We start from the raw sequence: 23767 nt of genomic DNA, 5'->3' as shown, positions 1-23767 counted from the left end.
ACTTTTATAAAGAATATCTCTTTGGATTTGAGACTTTAGTCTTTGCAACTTTACAGATCTTCTTTATGCACGAAGAGCTTGTAACACTTCAAAGAGAAAGAAAAAATTTAAATCGCATCATATGACCCCTTTAAGTTTCTACATTATATTTAGTAGTAGGTTATTACTGGTGGCTATGGCAGAAATGTACAGTAAGAATCATGCAGTTAGTTACATATTACACGTAATCAAACAGACGGTGAACATATTAACTGCAATGATTATATGTTGCGATTAAACTTTGCGAAATTTGGTAGTTTTATATGTTGTTCCAGGGTTAGCATCATCTGAGGTCCTCTGGGGGGTTGGCATCATCTCTTCTCAGGTGTTCGGTCATCTCAGATCTTTGTAAGGGTTGGATCCAGACTGAAGCTTGTGTAATTCCTAGTAGCAGAAACAGAGGAGCAAATAGAGATGAAATAAATAAAATAAATAAAAATCAGATGCAGAAATAACACCTGCAATGATCTCAGAGTCAAAGTTATAACCACAGTGTTATAGCTGTGGGATAACACTGTGGGATAACTACAGAAATAGTAATGTTGTAATGATTAAGCCGTTGTTTGTCCTTTCAACCTTTTCTTTGTAATCCAGTATAAGATAAAAAAAGCATGCCTTTCAAATTTAGGGTGGATCAGTTTCAGCACCTCATCAGCAGAACATGTCTAAACGTGTTACCAAAAAAGAAATGCAATTAGAAATTCAAAACGTTCCAAATTCATTACTCATTCAGTAATCACAGCAATAATTATGAAACTTAACCCTGAGAAATAACTTGTAGAAATAACTGTGTGTAACTTTCAGTGCAAAGTTATAGTTTGAAAAAGAAAGAGTAATGCTGCCTTGAGAAACTGCAATGATATTTGATGTAGTTTAAATGGCATTCTGTTCTTTATTTTTTAGGATTAGCAGGGTTGGATGCCAAGTCCAGTGGTCGTCTGGGCACAAGGGCCATGGTGTATTACATGTCTACTACCATCATCGCAGCTGTGTTGGGGGTGATCTTGGTGCTCCTCATCCACCCTGGTAACCCCAAACTGAAAGCAAACCTGGGCGAGGGCAAAAAGAACGATGAAGTGTCCAGTTTAGATGCCTTCTTTGATCTCATCAGAAATCTGTTTCCAGAAAATCTCGTTCAGGCTTGTTTTCAGCAGGTGTGAACGTCCAACGTGCTTTTGATTTCAGATAATTTCATCTATTTAATCTCAACCATAACTTAATTTCAGTTGATCTTTCGTCAGTTAATTTTGAATAGTCTTTCATAAGTACTTAATTAAGAGTTCTTATATCTCTTTATGTAGATCCAGACCGTTACTAACAAGGTAGAAATAGCTCCTCCTCCAAATCCAACTCGGTTTGGACGAAATGCTACCAAGGGGGCAGCAAAATATGTAATCAAGAAGTCTCTTCAATTTAAGAGTGGCATGAATGTTTTAGGTAATAATTGGTTTTGATCACATAGTATATGCATTATATACTGTCATTTATGTTCTTTAAATTAACATGGTGGCAATGTGTGTCTCTGCAGGTCTCATTGGGTTCTTTGTGGCTTTCGGGATTTGCATGGGAAAGATGGGAGAAAGGGCCAAGCTGATGCTTGAGTTCTTCAACGTTCTCAATGAGATCGTTATGAGGCTTGTCGGCATGATCATGTGGTCAGCTGTTATTATTGATTATTTAATGACTAGAGTAAAGTTTTCATGATTTCCTTTCCCAGCGTTAGTAATCTGTTTTTTAAATGATTTGTTAACTGTGACAAATATAAAATATGTACACTACTATAAAGCTTGGGGTCGGTAAGAAAATATTTTTCAAAAGAATGCTCACCAAGGTTGGGCTGTTAAATTTAATGCATCTTTGCTGAATGAAAGTATTATTATTATTATTAGTGACTCTTACTGAACCCAAACTTTTGAACAGTAGTGTAATGATGGTGACTTTAACAGTTTAACTGCCTTTAACTGTACTGAACTGTCTGATTAAGTTTTGTCTAATTTAACATGACTTTGCTGCATGTCTCTGTCTTGTAACAGGTATTCCCCCATTGGTATTGCATGTCTGATCTGTGGGAAGATCATTTCAATTAATGATTTGGAAGTGGTGGCCAAGCAGCTGGGAATGTACATGGTCACTGTTATCATTGGACTTATTATTCACGGAGCCATGTTCCTTCCCTTAATATATTTTGTTATTGTTCGGAAAAACCCATTCACATTCTTCATGGGAGTTTTCCAGGCATGGGTCACCGCTTTAGGAACAGCTTCGAGGTAAAAAAAAACAACAATAATTGTACCTTGATTTTTGTAAACCTTGAGAGAATTAGGACACATACTGAGTTAAATAAAGGGAAGGCAATGATTTAATTTGGCTTGTTTGGAAGTTGAGTTATGAATAATGACAATAATGTGTTCTGAAATCTTAATATGTGTCTTTTGCAGTGCTGGGACATTACCTGTTACTTTCCGCTGTCTAGAGGAAAATCTGGGCATTGACAAGAGAGTGACTCGATTTGTGTTGCCTGTTGGAGCTACGATCAACATGGATGGTACAGCGCTTTATGAGGCCGTAGCAGCCATCTTTATTGCCCAGATGAACGGAATAGAACTTGATCCTGGTCAGATCGTGACAGTCAGGTAAGACCAATGTCTGGAGAGAGAAATGAATATAAACTTCACAAAAATGTTATTCTGATGACATGTACCTGCTGATTCACTGTAGGCGGTTGCCTGGTAGCTATATACAATTAAAGGAAGAGTTTACCCAAAAATGAAAATTCAGTAATTATTTCCTCATCCTCACATTGTACCAAACTTGTTTAGTGTTATTTGTTTCTGTTTAACAAAAACAGAAAAATCTTTACACAGTTTTTGCCACACAATGACAGTTCATAGTGATCATGTCTTCAAGCTATTATGATGATATAAAAAAAAAGCACTAGAGAAGAAGTCCATATGATTGTGCTCTGTATTCCTAATAGTATTCCTGGGTACATCTGGATCATTGAGTCAGGAAAGAACAGTACAATCTGATTTATGAAATCTATTAACTGGTTCATGGAAAAGTTATTTATTTTATGAATTGGACTGAGCTGGTTCTCAAGTTCAGCTCTTTGACTCAGTGGATCAGGTAGCAGCTGCTAACAACTGATTAGCCTGAATGAATATCAGTAAATGTTAAACATTATGACATAATGGAAAGTAGCAGGTTAAACATAAAAACATTGAGGCACAACTCATTTTTGCCATCTACATTTTGAGACAACAAAGGCTGCTATTTCATTACTTTCAACCTCAATGTTTTTAAGTTTAACAGAAAAGTGTTTGTTTTCCATCAGTAAGAAAACTGCAGTTTGTTTCTTAAGAGTCGTTCTCTTTTTTGTGAATTTTCAGTAAATATCAGTAAACGAAGAATTAAATGTCAATGTGTTTGTCATATAAAACTGTCATATTGTTTCAGAAGACTTGAAAATATAGTATTATTTCTAGCTTGATAGATATGGTCACTATGAACTGTTGATACTCTTTGAAAGTTCTCTTTCTCAGTTCTACAGAAAAACCAAATCACAGCAAATGGTTTTGGACCGAGATTAGGGTAAATAAATAGTGACAAATTAGACATTTTTAGCAAAACTATTCAGAACTACTATTGTTTGAAACAAAATATTGATAAAATCACATTACACCATTTTCAAAGGAAGAATGAGAGTCATGTGATATATTATTCTTAAAGTTTGCAGCTAATCTTATCAAATCAAATAATTACGTTTTGTTTGTAGCCTTACAGCGACTCTCGCTAGCGTAGGAGCTGCCAGTATTCCCAGTGCTGGTCTGGTGACGATGCTTCTGATCTTGACAGCTGTGGGACTACCGACTCAAGACATCAGTTTACTGGTAGCAGTCGACTGGCTACTGTAAGTTAAACCAATCTCTCTCTCTCTCTGCTCTTTTAGTGGTACAAAAATTCTCATGAAATACTTGTCAGTCAAGGATTCAATAAATAGGGCTATATTATATAATTGAGATATGATATGTAAATGATCTCCACTTTAAAATTTGTTGTTAAAGTAAATCTCATGGCATGTTTATCCATTTGCTTTGCATGTTTCTCATGAAATACTTGTCAGTCAAGGATTCAATAAATAGGGCTATATTATATAATTGAGATATGATATGTAAATGATCTCCACTTTAAATTTGTTGTTAAAGTAAATCTCATGGCATGTTTATCCATTTGCTTTGCATGTTAAAACAAATCCTTATGGCATTTAGAGTCGTTTAGCCTTGAGGGATGTGGCACCTTTCTTTGTTTCTTTCTGCTTTATCAAACAGGGACCGTTTCCGAACATCAGTCAATGTCGTTGGTGACTCGTACGGGGCTGGAATCGTGTACCACCTCTCCAAAGATGAGCTTGACATGTTTGATGCACAGCAGATAAGGCCAGATGACTTTGAGATGGCCAAGACACAATCCTTTTTTGAGAATAACACTAACCACGGTGTATATGCATCTCACAACTCCTATCAGCCAATCCAAATAGATGACTGCAAGGTACATTTTACTCTCACAGACATAGAAACCTGTATGTAGATGCTTTTATTTCTTTCCCCGACATTGTATGTACCGTTGTGATTTTTTTTATTTCACACTTTTTGTATTTTTTGGTCATTCCTGATGTGAATGCATAAGACGTTAAACAGAATGAAGGAATACATAAATATGGTTTATTTATTCGTTCTGGTGCTTGGTGAAATAGCAGTTGTTGTACAGACTTTGTATATCCATATCAGTATCTGGACATCATCAATTTGGCAATTATACATATGTGCACAGTAAATCCTTCAAATGTTTGTATAGTACTAATGCCAAGATGCCTTTGGCTGCTCTCTAATGAAAAAAATGAAAGTGAAACAAAGCAGTGCATTAAGGCACACCTCATTTTTGCCATCTACATTTTGAGACGACAAAGACTGCTATTTAATTTCTTTCAAGATCAGTGTTTTTAAGCTTGACATAAAAGTGTTTGTTTTCCATCAGTAAGAGAACTGCAGTTGTTTTCTTTCTTTTGTGTAAGTTTTATGCCTCTTTTTTAGTTTTATGCCCTGTGTTTCACAAATGCATAGGTCTGTGTGGTAGCACGCGTGGCACTTTTTCCACAACCCCTTTAGAATATTAGCTTTGGGCAGAGATTCACTGTAATTAGTAAAAAAAAAAATACAAAGCTTGTATTTACAAAATATAACAATTCAAATTATTTTCTCTATCTGTATTCAGTCTTTCAGCATTCTGTAAGGAATCCTGCTGCAGCTAATTATTATCTGTCTTGTGGTGGGTACATTTCTGTGAATTTTGATATAAATTGTGCTGTTAAAATATCAAGCTACCTGGATTCTCTGCTCCAAACCATAAACAGTTTAGTTAGCAGTGGTTAATGCATTTTGACTGTGCCTTGGTCAAACAGTTAGTTGTCCCTGATAATTGCTTTCAGGTAACCTTGGCCTCAAATGGCTCCCCTGCGGACTTCTCACTTGTTGAGGAGGAACCATGGATACGCGAGTAACACAGCACACAGATCCAGCTCCGCCTTATCCTGAGTCCCACAAGCTTATCCTTTCTGGTGAAAACAAAATGCTAATTTTGTACATATAAACAGTCAGAAGTTACCACAAAACGTTTCATATGCACAAGCAATGACTTTTGTATGACAATCTCAGTACTTTTGATACACAAAGGGAAGAGAACGTAGCTCGACGTAGCGGGTGGTTCAGTCAGGCTGCATATTATTTACACTCAAGGATTACGATAGTTAGAATTCTAGGCCTTGGGTTTGAGGATCAGTCTGAAACCTGCTGCCTTAAGGCTACCGCATAGAAGGATCGCAGTGGTTTGTCCAGCCCCAGATTGACCCTAGAGCACTACTAGTGGCAGGAGGAGAGAAGTGCAGCTTGTTTGCTGAAGATACCTTTGACTGGCTTGGCTTAGGTGGATTAACCCTTGGTGGCAGTACTCCAGATCAGCCTCTTATAAGAGCTTACCAATGTACTTAGAGTTTCTGAAATAGTGGTTTGCCTCCAAATGCTGCCACTTATTTTTAGACGCTGCCCGACGTAAATGCCACATCAGCAATTACAGAGCGATCAGACATGAAGTATGACATTGAGTCGCTTCACGTTATCTGCAAGTACTGTTAATATCCTGCGTAGTGGACTGAATAGTTTGCATTCAAACATTAATAAGTCTCCATGTGTGGTTATGTTTGAGGAAAGGGACTTGCATGTGTGTAGGTTTTGTATGTATCTGTGTGCTTTGTTAAGTTGTCGATTTATTTATGTATTTATTTGCTAAGTTACAATCTTGCCTTGAAGATATCAACTGCAAATTGCAGACAGAAGACTTTATGACATTAATATTAAATGCAATCCCATTTTCTTGGATCTTAGACCACTAATAGTGTTTGATTCTCTGAGGAGCCTTCTTGGATACTCAGATATTAAGTCCAGTTGAATGGATTCTATATTCACGCTGATAAGAGAGGCCCTCAGGTTATTTGGTGCTCAGGTTGTTAGCATTTAACAGAAAAGAGATGACAGAATTGAGATCTATCATTACATCTACACCATTTATTTGGTAGTCTGTAATAGCAACACGATCAGCATTTCTCTTTTGCACCAGAATCTTAAAATGTTCTCATTAAAGTGCCTCCTTGCACTTTCTGTACATATATATATATAAATACACATATGTATGCTGTCATATTTTAGATGTATTTTTCATGCAAATTAAAGTGTAGTATTTATTAACTTTTTGCCTATTGTTTTATAAAACAACAGCAATTCATGTATTCAATTCAGTATTTTACTAAGTAGATTAGAGCGTAACAGGTTGTCTTAAGTAGTTATTGCTATCATATACTGTACAAGTCACATGGAACAGGTGGCTGTGAAACATTGCCTGATGAGTAAAAATGTATGTATATGAATGTAAGCATATGAATGTTACAATTCATGATGATATTGTGTCTCAAATATTGTGTATTGTTAAACATTTTGGTAGGAGTAATGACACTAGGGGAAAAAGTCAAATTGCTAATCATTATAAATCAGGCTTGCTACAGATTTAACAGCCTTGTAGAGTGCAGAGATCTTGAGTATGTATCTTGAGGAAATGATACACAACCTAGATACAGTATCTATAATGTAAAAGTGTGCACTGTTGGAATATCTGTTCAGGCAGGGCCTGACACATCTTTAGAGGTACAGTGATGTATGTTAACAAATACTGTATGACCATCTTGCTCTTTTTATTTGTGCAGCCCTGTTTGGTTCCAAACACATTGTATTACTTGTCAACCAGACTTGATTTTGCATCCACTTTTTAAATTAGTCTTTTTCCTCTATTTTTCTATGAAACACCTGTAACAAATTGTAAATAAAGGCAATTCTTGTCTCAATCCACTTTTTAAATTAGTCTTTTTCCTCTATTTTTCTATGAAACACCTGTAACAAATTGTAAATAAAGGCAATTCTTCTTGTCTCAGTGGTCTTTCTTTCTTTCTTTCTTTCTTTTTCTTTCTTTTTCCAAGTCTTTAGGAAGTAATGCTTAATAAATGATATCTGTTCAGGCAGGGCCTGACACATCTTTAGAGGTACAGTGATGTATGTTAACAAATACTGTATGACCATCTTGCTCTTTTTATTTGTGCAGCCCTGTTTGGTTCCAAACACATTGTATTACTTGTCAACCAGACTTGATTTTGCATCCACTTTTTAAATTAGTCTTTTTCCTCTATTTTTCTATGAAACACCTGTAACAAATTGTAAATAAAGGCAATTCTTCTTGTCCTTTCTTTCTTTCTTTCTTTCTTTCTTTCTTTTTCTTTCTTTTTCCAAGTCTTTAGGAAGTAATGCTTAATAAATTAAAAAATAATAAATAAAATATGTAGTAATCACAACATTAAATTGTATTTATCATATGATTTTATATCTCACTCATGGATTTTTACATCCAGCTACTCTAATTGAACAAATAAAAAAATAAAATAAATAATAATAATAAAAAATCCAATACCTTGTTCAAATTTCATGTTTTATTGAAAGACTCATCCAACATAAATGTGCTCTAAGAGCTGACAAAAAATACATATTTATGGGTAATTTAATAAATGGAAAGATTTACATTTGCTTCATTGCATTACAAACTGCATAGGGTTTCTCTATTCAAATTAAAACTTTATATTAAAAAATGCATTATATCCCACACAGTACATAGTACTTACAAACCAGTATAAAAATGTTTTCTCACCATATCATTATTAACCATCAGTCATTAAGAGATAATAAGCATTTTCTATTATTGGAGAAAAAAATAATACTTTACATTAGAAAAGAAATGTGAAACACAATAATCTTTTTTTTTTTTTTAATTCTGAAGCAACAAAAATGAACAAAAAAAAAAGTGACTATGAGTAGAAAAAAACCATCACTAGTGCAAATAAAAAGTACAGAAGAGTTCAAACCTGTTAATACACAGTATGCAGGATTTAAAACATTACATTAAATACTCTTTCTCATGCTCATCCAGACAGGTAGCAGTAATGTCATCCGTTTTACCATTCAGCTTCACAACACTCTTCAGTGCCACTACCTCCTGCTCTTTCTCTGACAGTGGTAGTGTTTCTGTTTTACTGTAGTCTTTGTTGTGCACTTCAGTTGTGATGTTTCTGCTCTGTCTCGGTCCGTACCACCTAGGTAAAGAGTTACATTCAGTAAACTGAAGCTGGACCCCAATGGCTGATGAATGCGATGGATTCAATCGATGAAAAAAATTAGAATAATTAAAAAAAATAACAAGAAAACTTACTTGTCTCTTGTAGCAATCGCAGTAAGCATGCATACTATAGCTCCAACAACAACACAGAATGCAAAGATTATCAGCCAAGCTGTAGAAGGGAGAAAATGGTAAATTGACAGATTTACATTATGTCAGTTGAATGAAAAGTCAAGAAACTGATGGCATCTGCAGTGCTGTCACAAGAACTTACTAGACGGTCCATCATCCTTTTGAATAGGTGATGGAGGTAAATTGGATTCTTCGCTATTCGATATGTCTGCAAAAGATACATTTGTAATTAGACTTGATGACTTAACATACTGTATTATGCATTAACATAAACATTTTTATTAACAGATTAAACAAATGATGATATTCAGTGTTGGGGAGTAACTTGTTACATGTAACAGAGTTACGTAATTTAATTACAAAATAAATGTAATTGTGATTAGTTACAGTTATACTGGGGAAAAAATGTGTAATTAAATTAAGTTTACTTATGAAAATGTTAACGATTACAAAGGGGGTTACATCTGAATTTTTTCACACACACAACCACATACCGATTTAATTCACTTCTTTCATAAATTGCATCGACTGCTCTAAAATATGAGACACCAATGTTTCAGGAGTTTAGGACACAGAATAGGAAACATGCTTATTCGATAACTGTTTTATTTCCTATTTGGGTTTATCTATATGCTTTATTTTTTAAGATTAACTGTTGACTGTTTTTCCGAGGCATTGTTAGATGCCTGTGTTTTCTGTCAAAACTATGCAAATATTTGATTTCAAAACCAGTATCATAACTATTTCTTGTTATTTCTCTGTATTTATTCTCAAAGTGAAAAAAGAGGTGCTAAAGCCTGATTTTGTGGTGGCTGTGCTTTAAATTAAACTATTACACGGCTCTGTGAAATGCTTGATTCTGATTGGTCAGTCATGACATTCCAAGTTATGTTATTCCCCGATAACAACCGGTAAAAGCTAATAGCAGAGGCTCATCTGGGTAACTTAAGTCAGCGCTATATGCTTACTAGCACCAGTTTTTCTTGGTGGACATTTTGCGTTTGGTTAACTAATAAAATATTAAACTCAATTCAGTATTTTGTATACAATTATTTAATACCGTCATCCTGGTATCGCCGACTCGCTCTCTCGTTTCATACAACCATAGATGCTGCCATTTTGCAATGATTAACTAATAAAATATTAAACTCAATTCAGTATTTTGTATACAATTATTTAATACCGTCATCCTGGTATCGCCGACTCGCTCTCTCATTTCATACAACCATAGATGCTGCCATTTTGCAATGATTGTTTTGTACACTGTAGTGGATTATAAGATAACTAACAAACTGGTAAGTTTTTAAAACAGTTTCAACTTAAATATATATTTGGATGGATTTCATGGATTTCACATGGGCCAGATGTGGGCCGGATCTGGGCCAACACTATGTTGCTGTCTGGGATCTTTTATTGCCTTAATTATTTATGTGGTGAAATGTTGTGTAATAAGTGGTATGACTGCACCGTATCCCTTAAATGTCCGTCTAGTTTGAACTTGCCATTTTCTAGCTACTGCTTTCTTCATGGAAGCTTTGCATTCAAATATTTCAACTCTATCTCAACTAATCTGTGACCTATTACATTTCCAATGCAACCTTCCCATCACTGATGATATTAAACATTAATATTAATTAAAACATAGCTTATTTGTTTAACTATCATCAACTATCCTATGGAAGCAAGTTTTTGGCTTAGACTAAAAAAGATAATTTTAAGATTAAGTTGAAGTATAGTCATATTGTGACATACGAAGTCAAACTGTAAAATATAAAGTCAGATTTATGAGAAACATCATTGTGTGATAGATAGGTTTTTTTTGTTTTGTTTTTTTAAGTGGAAGGCTTCCATAGAAACCAGGCACATGTCTTCTACACAGTTGTCTCACTGACATTATGTTGGCCTTTATGATCCACAGCCAACCCCAACAATATCCAGTATATAAGGGTCAGGATTTGTAAAGATATTTACCTACAGGACTGGCATCCAACTTTCGGCCTTTTGCATCATTTATTTTCTCCTTATTGTTGTTTTGCATGGATGTACCCTCAGCTGCCTCTGACGTAATTGCCGTCATTGTGAATTGACTAGGCTTAGGAACTTCAAAAACTGTCTCACTCATTCCTGATCCACTGCCCTCTGTATCAGGAAACAAAATACTGGAGGTAACAGAGGATGTGCTCTTCCTAAAATGGGGCTTGCTTGTAGGGCCTTTGCTGTCTACACTGTGTGTCGTTGTAGAGTGTTCCTCCAAGGCAGGCACAGATGAGGGTTTCAGAAAAGAAGTTTCTCTTTTTACTCTTCCCATGATCTCTTCCAAATCTACTAGAAAGCCTTCAGTTTCGACCTCCGTAAGGATGTCTTCATCTGTTTTTTCATCTTTGTGAGAAAACAGATAAAGGATTACTGCCAAAAAGCTTAAATATGTTAATGATACATCAGTGTTTTGCATTTCTGTGCTGATACCAAAGCAAAATAAAAGAGTGGAATGTCGAGTTTAAACCACACAGATACTTTGCCATGTTGGTACAGAGTGAATGGTTAAACGAGAAACAATAATGAACAAGAAATCACTTCCTTAGTATTCAAATACAATCAGCAACTCTTTTGTTCGTCCTTCTTTGTGGTACTGCAGGTGCGTAAAAATGCGTGAGGTCACAGAAATATGACTAATGCTTTGGAATAGGTGTGGTTGGATAATGAACAATGAAGTGTATGTCTGCTGAATGTCTTGCTTCTTCACAATACACACCCCTCAACTCAAAAGGTAAAGTTAATGCACCAATAGTCTAAGCCATTTAAGGCAAAAAGTCTGCAATGATATCAAAATCTAATTCTAGGTACTGCAGGGAACAATAGGAACTTACTTGCTGTGGCTGTGTTTCCATTGGTTAAGCCCTCAGAGTTAGATTTACCATTATCATCACAGTTCAGTGATGCATCTTTGTAGGAGGGAAATAAAAAGTCAGTAAGACAAAACCTGTTTGGAGCATGTTTGTTTTTATAGTGTTTGCCAGTAAGATACCCCAGTTTCTTTATACTCTCACCTGATGGGTTAAAGCAGTAGACATCAGAAAGATAATCTGCTGCTTCGGGACGGAAGGTGATCTCGGTGGAACTGGAGTCACAATTTGGACTATTAACGTGTGGGAGGAACATGACATTTTGTCCATCTATCCAGCCATATCTAAACAAAGGTGTGGGATTAATTAAAAAATGAAGTACTGCCATTAGGTAATATCAAAAGAAGTGCATTTATGTCTGAACATGTTATTTAGCTCTAGGCTAAGTCTATTGTAATCAGCTTGCTTTCTTTACCTGCATGTTCTCAAGCCTTTTTTATAAGCCTCATTGACCTGTTCCTGTGTTGCGAGTTTGTAACCTAAACTCTGACACAATTCCAAAGCCTGTTGGAAAGTTAGAGAGTAACGGCTGGTTCCCTCAACAAGGAAAACACCGGCAAAGCTGCATCTGCCACTAGAACCTGTCAAAAGAGAAACTAATGTGAATATTCAAAGTCAGAAATCTTAATTTATTTATTAATTGTTTCCCGTGTACAATCACACTAATGATTAGTTTGTAAATGAGGGCCAGATGTGTGTGTGACGGATGAGCAACTTAGCATTAGGTATCATTAGATAAATCTCTTAATAATTCATTTTATATGGAGACGTGATCACATCTGTAACACATCTAGGCCATCTGTAATCCACTGACTTCGTAAATTACCTCTCGTTTTTTGTCTCAAAATAACATGTTTAGACCAGCATATGGTTTTAAGGACATCAATTAGTGGAACAAGTGATAAATAGTACGCAGAAGAGGGAATAAGTGAGTTTAATGGGAATAGAAATTCCAAATACATTACTAAAGAAGCAAAATTATGCTTAAAGCAAGAAAAATATTCAATAATCAATTAGTTTGAATTAATATTTGCGTCATTGTATCATGCTTTAAGAAATATTAGATATTTGTACTGTAAAACAAGACAAAAAATACTGAGTAAGAAAATTATTTTTGCACTGAAGTTAAAGTCTGAGATAGGAGGCATAGGAGAATAAGTAACTCTTGAGAGAGAGAAAAAATTATATGTACAATAAATTTAACAATCCATGGGCTGTATTACAGAAAGATCATTACTCTGGCATGCTATCTTATCTGTAGCCATACTGATATCAGTTCAAACCTGTCAGATCTTAATTTCGTTCATAAAGATATAAAGTTTATGTAATACAGCCTCAGGCCTTTATCTTAAACCATAACATATGAAATTTATCTATAAACGTCATCATCAATGCACTAAAAGTAAATGAGAAAAGAGAAGATAGCCTGCAAAAAACTTTATTCACATTCAACTGATCCCACTTTTGCTGTCATCTAAGAGCCACGTAAAGTTAATCTTTAATAAGACGAATAATTTAATAGCACTGTTAAATGCAATTTTTAGCAAATCTCAATTTAAATATATATTTTCATAATGTACTTTACAATGACGTGATGTGTAAATTCACTTGTAGCATTTACACTGATTACTAGTGGAAACGTGCGGGAACTTTTTTCTTTTCTTCTGTGGTTGACGTCTTTAAAGTCTCCCAGATAACAGCAGAAGTCAGATTAATGATGGGGTTTAACCATAGCCTTTGTTGTGAAAAGCAAAAAGGGTTACAGTCTCACTACTACAGTCATATCAGTATCGCAAGTATGACCTCATCTTGCAATTGTAAATGCGTCTTGACCAAGACTAAGTATGTGAGCCACCCGCCACCAAAGACACCTCTGAGATAAATAAGTAACACATTCCCCAATCACTCACCCTGAACCGGGGCTGCCTGAAGTAGAGCTGGTGATCCAGTAGCAAATACTACAAGTAACAAAGTCCACATGTTCAGTGCTGTGTCATGTGCTAGACAAAGGGAAGTACTGTATACCTGTTTGTTGGCCCTTAAGCGGTATGGTTCTTACAATGCTTTGATTCTCTTCCAGTCTTTGTAATTTTCTGAACCCTCTAGAGATGTACCTCGCCTCTTTTATATGCTCAGACTAAAGTACGTGGTGACACACTCTGAGCAATGATGGGTGGTGCTATGAAGAACACACCTTTGTCACTGTCTCCCACACTTCCTCTCTATCTGCGTCTGTGCAGCCAGCATTAACATGCCAGACACCTTTGCATAATCCACTTCAGAGAAAACCACAGTTCTGGTGAATCTCAAGGAGTTACAGAGATCAGTTTGTTTATGTGTGCTGCAATTTTAGTATTGCTGTAAGTACATGTGTAGTAATTTTGTATTGTACTTGTTAGTGAACTATTTGCACTGATCTAAATAAAATGATTCATGTGTTCACTTACAGAACATTGTGTAAAATACTGGACCAACATTATATTAAGTGCTTTTAACTACTATGTACTAAGTAATAAATTAATAATTGATTCAATTAATTTACTGTGCAAAATATGTTTTATGTTTACTTATATTCATATTTAGTAATATATATATATATTGTATATGGGTCATTCTATAATTTAAGGTACATTTCATGTCATTGATGGAATTATGTGTATTTTTAACGATTTCCTTCAGAAATGTATTTTATTAATTAAGAGAATACTACACAAATGTTATGCACTCGGTTCTTCAATTGGCTTGAAATGTCTTTATGTCTCTTAAATTACAGTTTTTGCACTGGCCACTTGTTTAATTGAGTCTTGAGTTCAAAATAATTAATAAAAAATGTTAAGGTCAAGATTATCTAGATTAAGTTTCAAGTTTATTTCTACAATCAAAAATAGACAGAGTTTAAATTGAAATTTGTTAACCAAATATCCCCCTACAAACTAAAAAATGGTTTATCATAAAACTGTGACCAGTGTCATGTTATGGAATTTTCTTCTGTGGCGGACATTAATGAACACATTATAATGTTTTTTCCTGATGTTTGAGCTACAATTACTTATTTTCAAGGAGTATATTAATATCCTGTTAACTATGTTGGGTACATTATTATAGTTTGCAATTTCCTTATGATTTTAATTCAAATAAATAGGTTAACCTGTTCAAGAAAATAATGTTTGGTTGGCTAGACAAGGCCTTCCACTGAAATGAGTCAAAATGGTGAAATTGTCAACTATGTTACCTGTCACTTCATACAGCTTGTCCGGAACATAGTTGACAAACTCTTTTTTTCCCCTGTAATATCAAAATAGCATTTAATGATTAGGCTTGGCAACTATAAAACAAGTTATACTGATAAAATGTATAAACTGAAACCAATAGTTGTCTATTGATAAAGCATATTGTTTTTGCAATTTTTTCCTGATGTGAAATGTACCCTAAATTATATAAATACAACTGCATGTAATTGCATGTACCCCTTAACCCAGCTTTAAACCTAACTACACCATGAAACCTGTCCCTATCCTTACCTGTATCCCATCTCAATAGCAGCAAAAGTGTTTTGTAATACAATACAAATAGGCTACATACTAAAGACACCTAATATTAAGCAGAAACAAAATACTATATATGTTTATGTTTTGATAAATGTATAGTATTGCTCTTCTCAAGATGAAAAAGGTGAGCAGTGGGAGTAAAAAGCCTAGTTTGCAGTGAGGAGGGTGGCCTCATGTACTATGGTGAGTCAGTGCGAACATTGCTGTGGTGTGGCTGACTCAGGTGTGTGAAAAAAGGCCTCGCCCTCATGTGTGCTGATACACGTTCACTTCCTGATTCAAGAGCGGGAAGAAAGTGAAGGTGGCTGGTAGGAGGTTATCACTTTTTTTCTCATTTTGGATCTTGTGGATATTAAATAGAACTCAAGAATAACTTGTTTTAGCATTTTACCTATGAAGCTTATCAGAAGTAGCATGAGTCTCTTGAGTCAATTCAGTCTATGACATTGGAACATATTGAGAAAGGGGGAAATTTATTTTTTGTCATTCCAGGATATTAAGGATATTTGTTTTTCTGGAGCTATCATTACATTATATGTTAATGAAAGACTAGGAGCTGCATAATTTTGCAAATAGCCAATATCAAAAATGTGCTTGTGTGGCAGAATAGGATCAATAAAGTCCCGTTCTTGGGCTCAGTGTTAAGGCACTGTCTACAAGTGATCAGGACATAGTCTGTGCTGCCATGTATTTACAAAAACGCACTAATTTCCCTACTATATTTCAAAACACACAAAGTTCACAAAATGGGTTTCATAACAAAAGTGGAACTAATGCTTCTTCACAATACACACCCCTCAACTCAAAAGGTAAAGTTAATGCACCAAAAGTCTAAGCCATTTAAGGCAAAAAGTCTACAATAAAGCACATGATATCAAAATCTAATTCTAGGTACTGCAAGGAATTATAGAGGGAACTTACTTGCTGTGGCTGTGTTTCCATTGGTTAAGTCTTCAGAGTTAGATTTACCAGTATCTTCACAGTTTAGTGATGCATCTTTGTAGGAGGGAAATCAAAAGTCAATAAGACAAAACCTGTTTGTAGTATGCTTGTTTTTATGGTGTTTCTCTGTAAGATACCCCAGTTTCTTTATACCCTCACCTGATGGGTTAAAGCAGTAGACATCAGAAAGATAATCTGCTGCTTCGGGACGGAAGGTGATCTCGGTGGAACTGGAGTCACAATTTGGACTATTAACGTGTGGGAGGAACATGACATTTTGTCCATCTAGCCAGCCAAATCTAAACAAAGGTGTGAGGTTCATTTAAAAATGAAGTACTGTCATTAAGCAATATCAAAAGAAGTGCTTTTATGTCCGAACATGTTATTTAGCTCTAGGCTATTGTGCACAGCCTGCTTTCTTTACCTGCATGTTCTCAAGCCTTTTTTATAAGCCTCATTGACCTGTTCCTGTGTTGCGAGTTTGTAACCTAAGCTCTGACACAATTCCAAAGCCTGTTGGAAAGTTAGAGAGTAACGGCTGGTTCCCTCAACAAGGAAAACACCGGCAAAGCTGCATCTGCCACTAGAACCTGTCAAAAGAGAAACTAATGTGAATATTCAAAGTCAGAAATCTTAATTTATTTATTAATTGTTTCCCGTGTACAATCACACTAATGATTAGTTTGTAAATGAGGGCCAGATGTGTGTGTGACGGATGAGCAACTTAGCATTAGGTATCATTAGATAAATCTCTTAATAATTCATTTTATATGGAGACGTGATCACATCTGTAACACATCTAGGCCATCTGTAATCCACTGACTTCGTAAATTACCTCTCGTTTTTTGTCTCAAAATAACATGTTTAGACCAGCATATGGTTTTAAGGACATCAATTAGTGGAACAAGTGATAAATAGTACGCAGAAGAGGGAATAAGTGAGTTTAATGGGAATAGAAATTCCAAATACATTACTAAAGAAGCAAAATGATGCTTAAAGCAAGAAAAATATTCAATAATCAATTAGTTTGAATTAATATTTGCGTCATTGTATCATGCTTTAAGAAATATTAGATATTTGTACTGTAAAACAAGACAAAAAATACTGAGTAAGAAAATTATTTTTGCACTGAAGTTAAAGTCTGAGATAGGAGGCATAGGAGAATAAGTAACTCTTGAGAGAGAGAAAAAATTATATGTACAATAAATTTAACAATCCATGGGCTGTATTACAGAAAGATCATTACTCTGGCATGCTATCTTATCTGTAGCCATACTGATATCAGTTCAAACCTGTCAGATCTTAATTTCGTTCATAAAGATATAAAGTTTATGTAATACAGCCTCAGGCCTTTATCTTAAACCATAACATATGAAATTTATCTATAAACGTCATCATCAATGCACTAAAAGTAAATGAGAAAAGAGAAGATAGCCTGCAAAAAACTTTATTCACATTCAACTGATCCCACTTTTGCTGTCATCTAAGAGCCACGTAAAGTTAATCTTTAATAAGACGAATAATTTAATAGCACTGTTAAATGCAATTTTTAGCAAATCTCAATTTAAATATATATTTTCATAATGTACTTTACAATGACGTGATGTGTAAATTCACTTGTAGCATTTACACTGATTACTAGTGGAAACGTGCGGGAACTTTTTTCTTTTCTTCTGTGGTTGACGTCTTTAAAGTCTCCCAGATAACAGCAGAAGTCAGATTAATGATGGGGTTTAACCATAGCCTTTGTTGTGAAAAGCAAAAAGGGTTACAGTCTCACTACTACAGTCATATCAGTATCGCAAGTATGACCTCATCTTGCAATTGTAAATGCGTCTTGACCAAGACTAAGTATGTGAGCCACCCGCCACCAAAGACACCTCTGAGATAAATAAGTAACACATTCCCCAATCACTCACCCTGAACCGGGGCTGCCTGAAGTAGAGCTGGTGATCCAGTAGCAAATACTACAAGTAACAAAGTCCACATGTTCAGTGCTGTGTCATGTGCTAGACAAAGGGAAGTACTGTATACCTGTTTGTTGGCCCTTAAGCGGTATGGTTCTTACAATGCTTTGATTCTCTTCCAGTCTTTGTAATTTTCTGAACCCTCTAGAGATGTACCTCGCCTCTTTTATATGCTCAGACTAAAGTACGTGGTGACACACTCTGAGCAATGATGGGTGGTGCTATGAAGAACACACCTTTGTCACTGTCTCCCACACTTCCTCTCTATCTGCGTCTGTGCAGCCAGCATTAACATGCCAGACACCTTTGCATAATCCACTTCAGAGAAAACCACAGTTCTGGTGAATCTCAAGGAGTTACAGAGATCAGTTTGTTTATGTGTGCTGCAATTTTAGTATTGCTGTAAGTACATGTGTAGTAATTTTGTATTGTACTTGTTAGTGAACTATTTGCACTGATCTAAATAAAATGATTCATGTGTTCACTTACAGAACATTGTGTAAAATACTGGACCAACATTATATTAAGTGCTTTTAACTACTATGTACTAAGTAATAAATTAATAATTGATTCAATTAATTTACTGTGTAAAATATGTTTTATGTTTACTTATATTCATATTTAGTAATATATATATATATATTGTATATGGGTCATTCTATAATTTAAGGTACATTTCATGTCATTGATGGAATTATGTGTATTTTTAACGATTTCCTTCAGAAATGTATTTTATTAATTAAGAGAATACTACACAAATGTTATGCACTCGGTTCTTCAATTGGCTTGAAATGTCTTTATGTCTCTTAAATTACAGTTTTTGCACTGGCCACTTGTTTAATTGAGTCTTGAGTTCAAAATAATTAATAAAAAATGTTAAGGTCAAGATTACCTAGATTAAGTTTCAAGTTTATTTCTACAATCAAAAATAGACAGAGTTTAAATTGAAATTTGTTAACCAAATATCCCCCTACAAACTAAAAAATGGTTTATCATAAAACTGTGACCAGTGTCATGTTATGGAATTTTCTTCTGTGGCGGACATTAATGAACACATTATAGTGTTTTTTCCTGATGTTTGAGCTACAATTACTTATTTTCAAGGAGTATATTAATATCCTGTTAACTATGTTGGGTACATTATTATAGTTTGCAATTTCCTTATGATTTTAATTCAAATAAATAGGTTAACCTGTTCAAGAAAATAATGTTTGGTTGGCTAGACAAGGCCTTCCACTGAAATGAGTCAAAATGGTGAAATTGTCAACTATGTTACCTGTCACTTCATACAGCTTGTCCGGAACATAGTTGACAAACTCTTTTTTTCCCCTGTAATATCAAAATAGCATTTAATGATTAGGCTTGGCAACTATAAAACAAGTTATACTGATAAAATGTATAAACTGAAACCAATAGTTGTCTATTGATAAAGCATATTGTTTTTGCAATTTTTTCCTGATGTGAAATGTACCCTAAATTATATAAATACAACTGCATGTAATTGCATGTACCCCTTAACCCAGCTTTAAACCTAACTACACCATGAAACCTGTCCCTATCCTTACCTGTATCCCATCTCAATAGCAGCAAAAGTGTTTTGTAATACAATACAAATAGGCTACATACTAAAGACACCTAATATTAAGCAGAAACAAAATACTATATATGTTTATGTTTTGATAAATGTATAGTATTGCTCTTCTCAAGATGAAAAAGGTGAGCAGTGGGAGTAAAAAGCCTAGTTTGCAGTGAGGAGGGTGGCCTCATGTACTATGGTGAGTCAGTGCGAACATTGCTGTGGTGTGGCTGACTCAGGTGTGTGAAAAAAGGCCTCGCCCTCATGTGTGCTGATACACGTTCACTTCCTGATTCAAGAGCGGGAAGAAAGTGAAGGTGGCTGGTAGGAGGTTATCACTTTTTTTCTCATTTTGGATCTTGTGGATATTAAATAGAACTCAAGAATAACTTGTTTTAGCATTTTACCTATGAAGCTTATCAGAAGTAGCATGAGTCTCTTGAGTCAATTCAGTCTATGACATTGGAACATATTGAGAAAGGGGGAAATTTATTTTTTGTCATTCCAGGATATTAAGGATATTTGTTTTTCTGGAGCTATCATTACATTATATGTTAATGAAAGACTAGGAGCTGCATAATTTTGCAAATAGCCAATATCAAAAATGTGCTTGTGTGGCAGAATAGGATCAATAAAGTCCCGTTCTTGGGCTCAGTGTTAAGGCACTGTCTACAAGTGATCAGGACATAGTCTGTGCTGCCATGTATTTACAAAAACGCACTAATTTCCCTACTATATTTCAAAACACACAAAGTTCACAAAATGGGTTTCATAACAAAAGTGGAACTAAGATCATATGTGACCCTGGAGCATAAAACCAGTCTTAAGTTGCTGGGGTATATTTGTAGCAATAGCCAAAAATACATTGTATGGGTCAAAAGTATTGATTTTTCTTTTATGCCAAAAATCATTAGGATATTAAGTAAAGATCATGTTCCATTAAAATATTTTGTAAATGTCCTACTGTAAATATATAAAAACGTAATTTTTGATTAGTAATATGCATTGCTAAGACCTTAATTTGGACAACTTTATTTCAATATTTAGATTTTTTTTTGCACCCTCAGATTCCAGATTTTCAAATAGTTGTATCTCGGACAAATATTGTCCTATCCTAACAAACCATACATCAATAGGAAGCTTATTTATTCATTATTTGAATAAACTCATTTATTCATTTATTTATGTATAAATCTCAATTTCGAAAAATTGACCCTTTTGACTGGTTTTGTGGTCCAGGGTCACATATAAACAATTCATATATATATAATAATCCGACAACCTGTTTCATTGAAATGTTATGTGATGTTACACAGAAATTACAGCACTACAGTATACCCAGAAAGTAATCCATCAATTATAGCATCTATGTAAGAAATCCATGTTGTAACTGTATTACACTGTAATATTGTTTTCAACTGTAACACACATTTTTCATGCATTCAGCTGCACTAAAACAATGCATCAGGCTAGATACATAAGATTGTTTTACTGGATACAGCAAAGTGCAGAAGTGCAAGGTGTATCATTGTGTGACATCACAATGATGTCACGCTGTGATACTGGAATACTAGTGATTGTCCAATAAAGCAATTGTGTTAATCCCTACAAGGACAGTAAAGGTTAAAATTCTTGACACTGTGAGGACATAAATCATGTTTTTTTTAATGTATAAACACAAAAGGTGTTCTGTAAGGTCCAGGAATTTCTCACATAATGATATTGTATATAATATCCTGGAAATTGAGCAAGAGAGAGAGAAGCCCTGTTTCCAGGGAATTAGTGATGCTGTAACAAATGTCCGCAGAACGGCAAGTTTAAGAACCCATGTGCTTTTTATTTAATACAATGTGAACAAATACAAAACAAAGACTTGACTCAAACATGAGCAGAACTGACCATGAGCAAGAACAGACTTAACCAAAAAACACTCAACGACAGTGGGGTTGCAAACATCTAATACACAGCAAACTAATGTAGCAAACAAGAGGGTTTAGATACAAAACTATGGGAAACACATGGTAGAAAGCAAACAATGATGAGACATAACTAATGAACAGAAACCAAAAAACAAACAGAACAGAAAACCACATGACAGGACTATGAACCAATGATAACATGACACATATAGCAAAGGAACAACATGACATAATCACAAGATGGGGTAAGGGAGTCACATGACCAACAACACACCCGACAATCCCGACAAAGATCAGAGATGGCCTCTTTGGCCGTGACATGACTGGCAGAGGATTCACATGTGACCACTGTGGTCAAAACAGGACAGGCAGGAAGATCAAGAATGACTTCTGTGGTCGAGACAGGACAGGGAGGGGACTCACAGGCTGGTGCCAACACAGGACTGAGCTCTGGAGCTTGAGCAGGCTCTGGAGCAGACTCATGGACTGGAGAGCAGTGTGCAGCCTATACATACAAGATGGCAGCTGCCATCACAGGAAGCGCAGGCAACAGTAGCAGGAACTCAGGGACTCCCAGATTTGGACTTGGGACCCCTGGGGCGAATTCCAAACGGCTTTGTTGCGCCCTTGAAGGGCACTTCAGGAAGGGGATGCCATTTGTAGGGACGTTCCAAACAAAAGTGAACAACTGAATCCCTTCGCGAAGGGCCCTTCCAGAAGTCCGTTAGTGAAGGGAACATGCGATGGTCACTTCACAGAAGTGATTTACGTTTGTGATCACGTGATCTTCAATTAGGAGATCTTGCGACGCATTTTAAAGCAAAGTTGTGGTTGATTTCGACTTCACATACAAACGTAAGTAGAATAGGCTAATTAAATTTGTCTTTATTTTAATATAATACAAAATATTTTTCATCAGAAATATTATTTAAGATGGTAGTGTAAGCAAGTTTAGTTTGAAAAGGCTTAATAGTAAATAAGACACAATTAGACAATATTTGAATAAAATAATAATAATGAGAAGAAATATATATTTGCAACAACTGGTGGAGTGCTGAATGCTGTACACACACGCAGCGTTGTCAAGGTAACATTTGGTCAGTCATTCCCTTCACCAAGGAAGTTCCAAACGCTTATATGAGACAGTAATGCCCTACACCCTTCAAAGAACACACTTCAAGGGCTCTGCCCTTCGAAGGGAGTAGGGCATAGGGATGCTCATTTCCATTTGGAATTCGCCCCTGGACTAGATCCGCTCGAACTGAGCTCAATGGTGGATCCATAACACCAGCCATTAGTCTTATCTGTCTTTTGGCCCGAACTCCGCATCCGCTGGGGCTTTGGTACTATAGCCCAAAGCTCTCTTTGGTACTATAGCGCATATAGTCTGGGACACCATACTCGGCCTCACGTTGTCAAGTTATGTCATGTTGTATTGTAGGATTGCGGGGTTCCTCATCTACAATTCCTATACATTTAATTTAAACCCACATGGAAAATGTCATTTAGTACAATGTCACTAAAATCCACATAGCTGGAAAGTTCAAGAAACTCCCCAACATAATTTTCAATAGTCCCATTTACTAGACTTAGGCGAAGAATGCAAACTACTGGGCTTAACATGGCAAACAATACGGTTTAGATAAGGGGTCACCAAACTTGATCCTGGAGGGCCGGTGTCCTGCAGAGATTAGCGCCAACCCTAATCAAACAAACCTGGACCAGCTAATCAAGGTCTTGCTAGGTATACTTGAAACTTCCAGGCAGGTGTGTTGAGGCAAGTTGAAGCTAAACTCTGCAGGACACTGGCCCTCTAGGACCAGGTTTGGTGACCCCTGGTTTGGATACAAAACTATGGGGAACAAATGGCAGAAAGCAACCAATGATGAGACAAAACAAATGAAGAGGAACCAAAGAACAAACAGAACTGAAAACCACATCACAGAACAATGAACCAAAGAGAACATGACACATACAG

General features: G+C 35.6%; 2 protein-coding genes across 4 annotated transcripts in view; one reads left to right on the top strand and one right to left on the bottom strand.

Annotated features, from left to right (window-relative positions):
- The window catches only part of LOC107696628 (excitatory amino acid transporter 2-like), a 20010-nt gene extending 13381 nt beyond the window's left edge, over window positions 1–6629 (top strand). Inside the window, exons 4-12 of one of the 2 annotated variants that reach the window (XM_016497066.1) lie at window positions 943–1193; window positions 1341–1476; window positions 1568–1694; window positions 2073–2306; window positions 2478–2672; window positions 3815–3949; window positions 4368–4587; window positions 5311–5364; window positions 5525–5608. In XM_016497066.1, the coding sequence (XP_016352552.1) occupies window positions 943–1193; window positions 1341–1476; window positions 1568–1694; window positions 2073–2306; window positions 2478–2672; window positions 3815–3949; window positions 4368–4587; window positions 5311–5328 (1316 nt within the window). In that variant the 3' untranslated portion in view covers window positions 5329–5364; window positions 5525–5608. Of the gene's footprint in view, window positions 1–942; window positions 1194–1340; window positions 1477–1567; window positions 1695–2072; window positions 2307–2477; window positions 2673–3814; window positions 3950–4367; window positions 4588–5310; window positions 5365–5524 lie in introns of both variants that reach the window. The other variant, XM_016497064.1, reaches the window with a different exon arrangement.
- A 1842-nt stretch (window positions 6630–8471) lies between these two features.
- Window positions 8472–18488, bottom strand: LOC107696627 (CD44 antigen-like). 2 transcript variants are annotated; one of them, XM_016497063.1, is made up of 9 exons: window positions 18247–18488; window positions 16752–16917; window positions 16487–16626; window positions 16303–16381; window positions 11910–11914; window positions 10906–11313; window positions 9077–9142; window positions 8896–8974; window positions 8472–8779 (listed from the first exon to the last, which is right to left on the bottom strand). In XM_016497063.1, exons 1-9 carry the CDS (start codon window positions 18314–18316, stop codon window positions 8584–8586), a joined length of 1209 nt encoding a protein of 402 aa, XP_016352549.1. In that variant the 5' UTR covers window positions 18317–18488; the 3' UTR covers window positions 8472–8583. The 2 variants fall into 2 exon arrangements, with proteins under 2 accessions (XP_016352549.1, XP_016352548.1); XM_016497062.1 differs by lacking the exons at window positions 11910–11914; window positions 16303–16381; window positions 16487–16626; window positions 16752–16917; window positions 18247–18488 and adding exons at window positions 11802–11876; window positions 11982–12121; window positions 12253–12418; window positions 13748–13991 and having other exon boundaries at window positions 8473–8779.
- Between the last annotated feature and the right edge of the window lie 5279 nt (window positions 18489–23767).

Source organism: Sinocyclocheilus anshuiensis, unplaced genomic scaffold, assembly GCF_001515605.1.
Source record: "Sinocyclocheilus anshuiensis isolate Anshui unplaced genomic scaffold, SAMN03320099.WGS_v1.1 scaffold502, whole genome shotgun sequence".
NCBI classification, from domain to species: Eukaryota; Metazoa; Chordata; class Actinopteri; order Cypriniformes; family Cyprinidae; genus Sinocyclocheilus; species Sinocyclocheilus anshuiensis.
The sequence above is the reverse complement of the archived record's forward strand: the minus strand, read 5'-3'. Positions and strand labels throughout refer to the sequence as shown.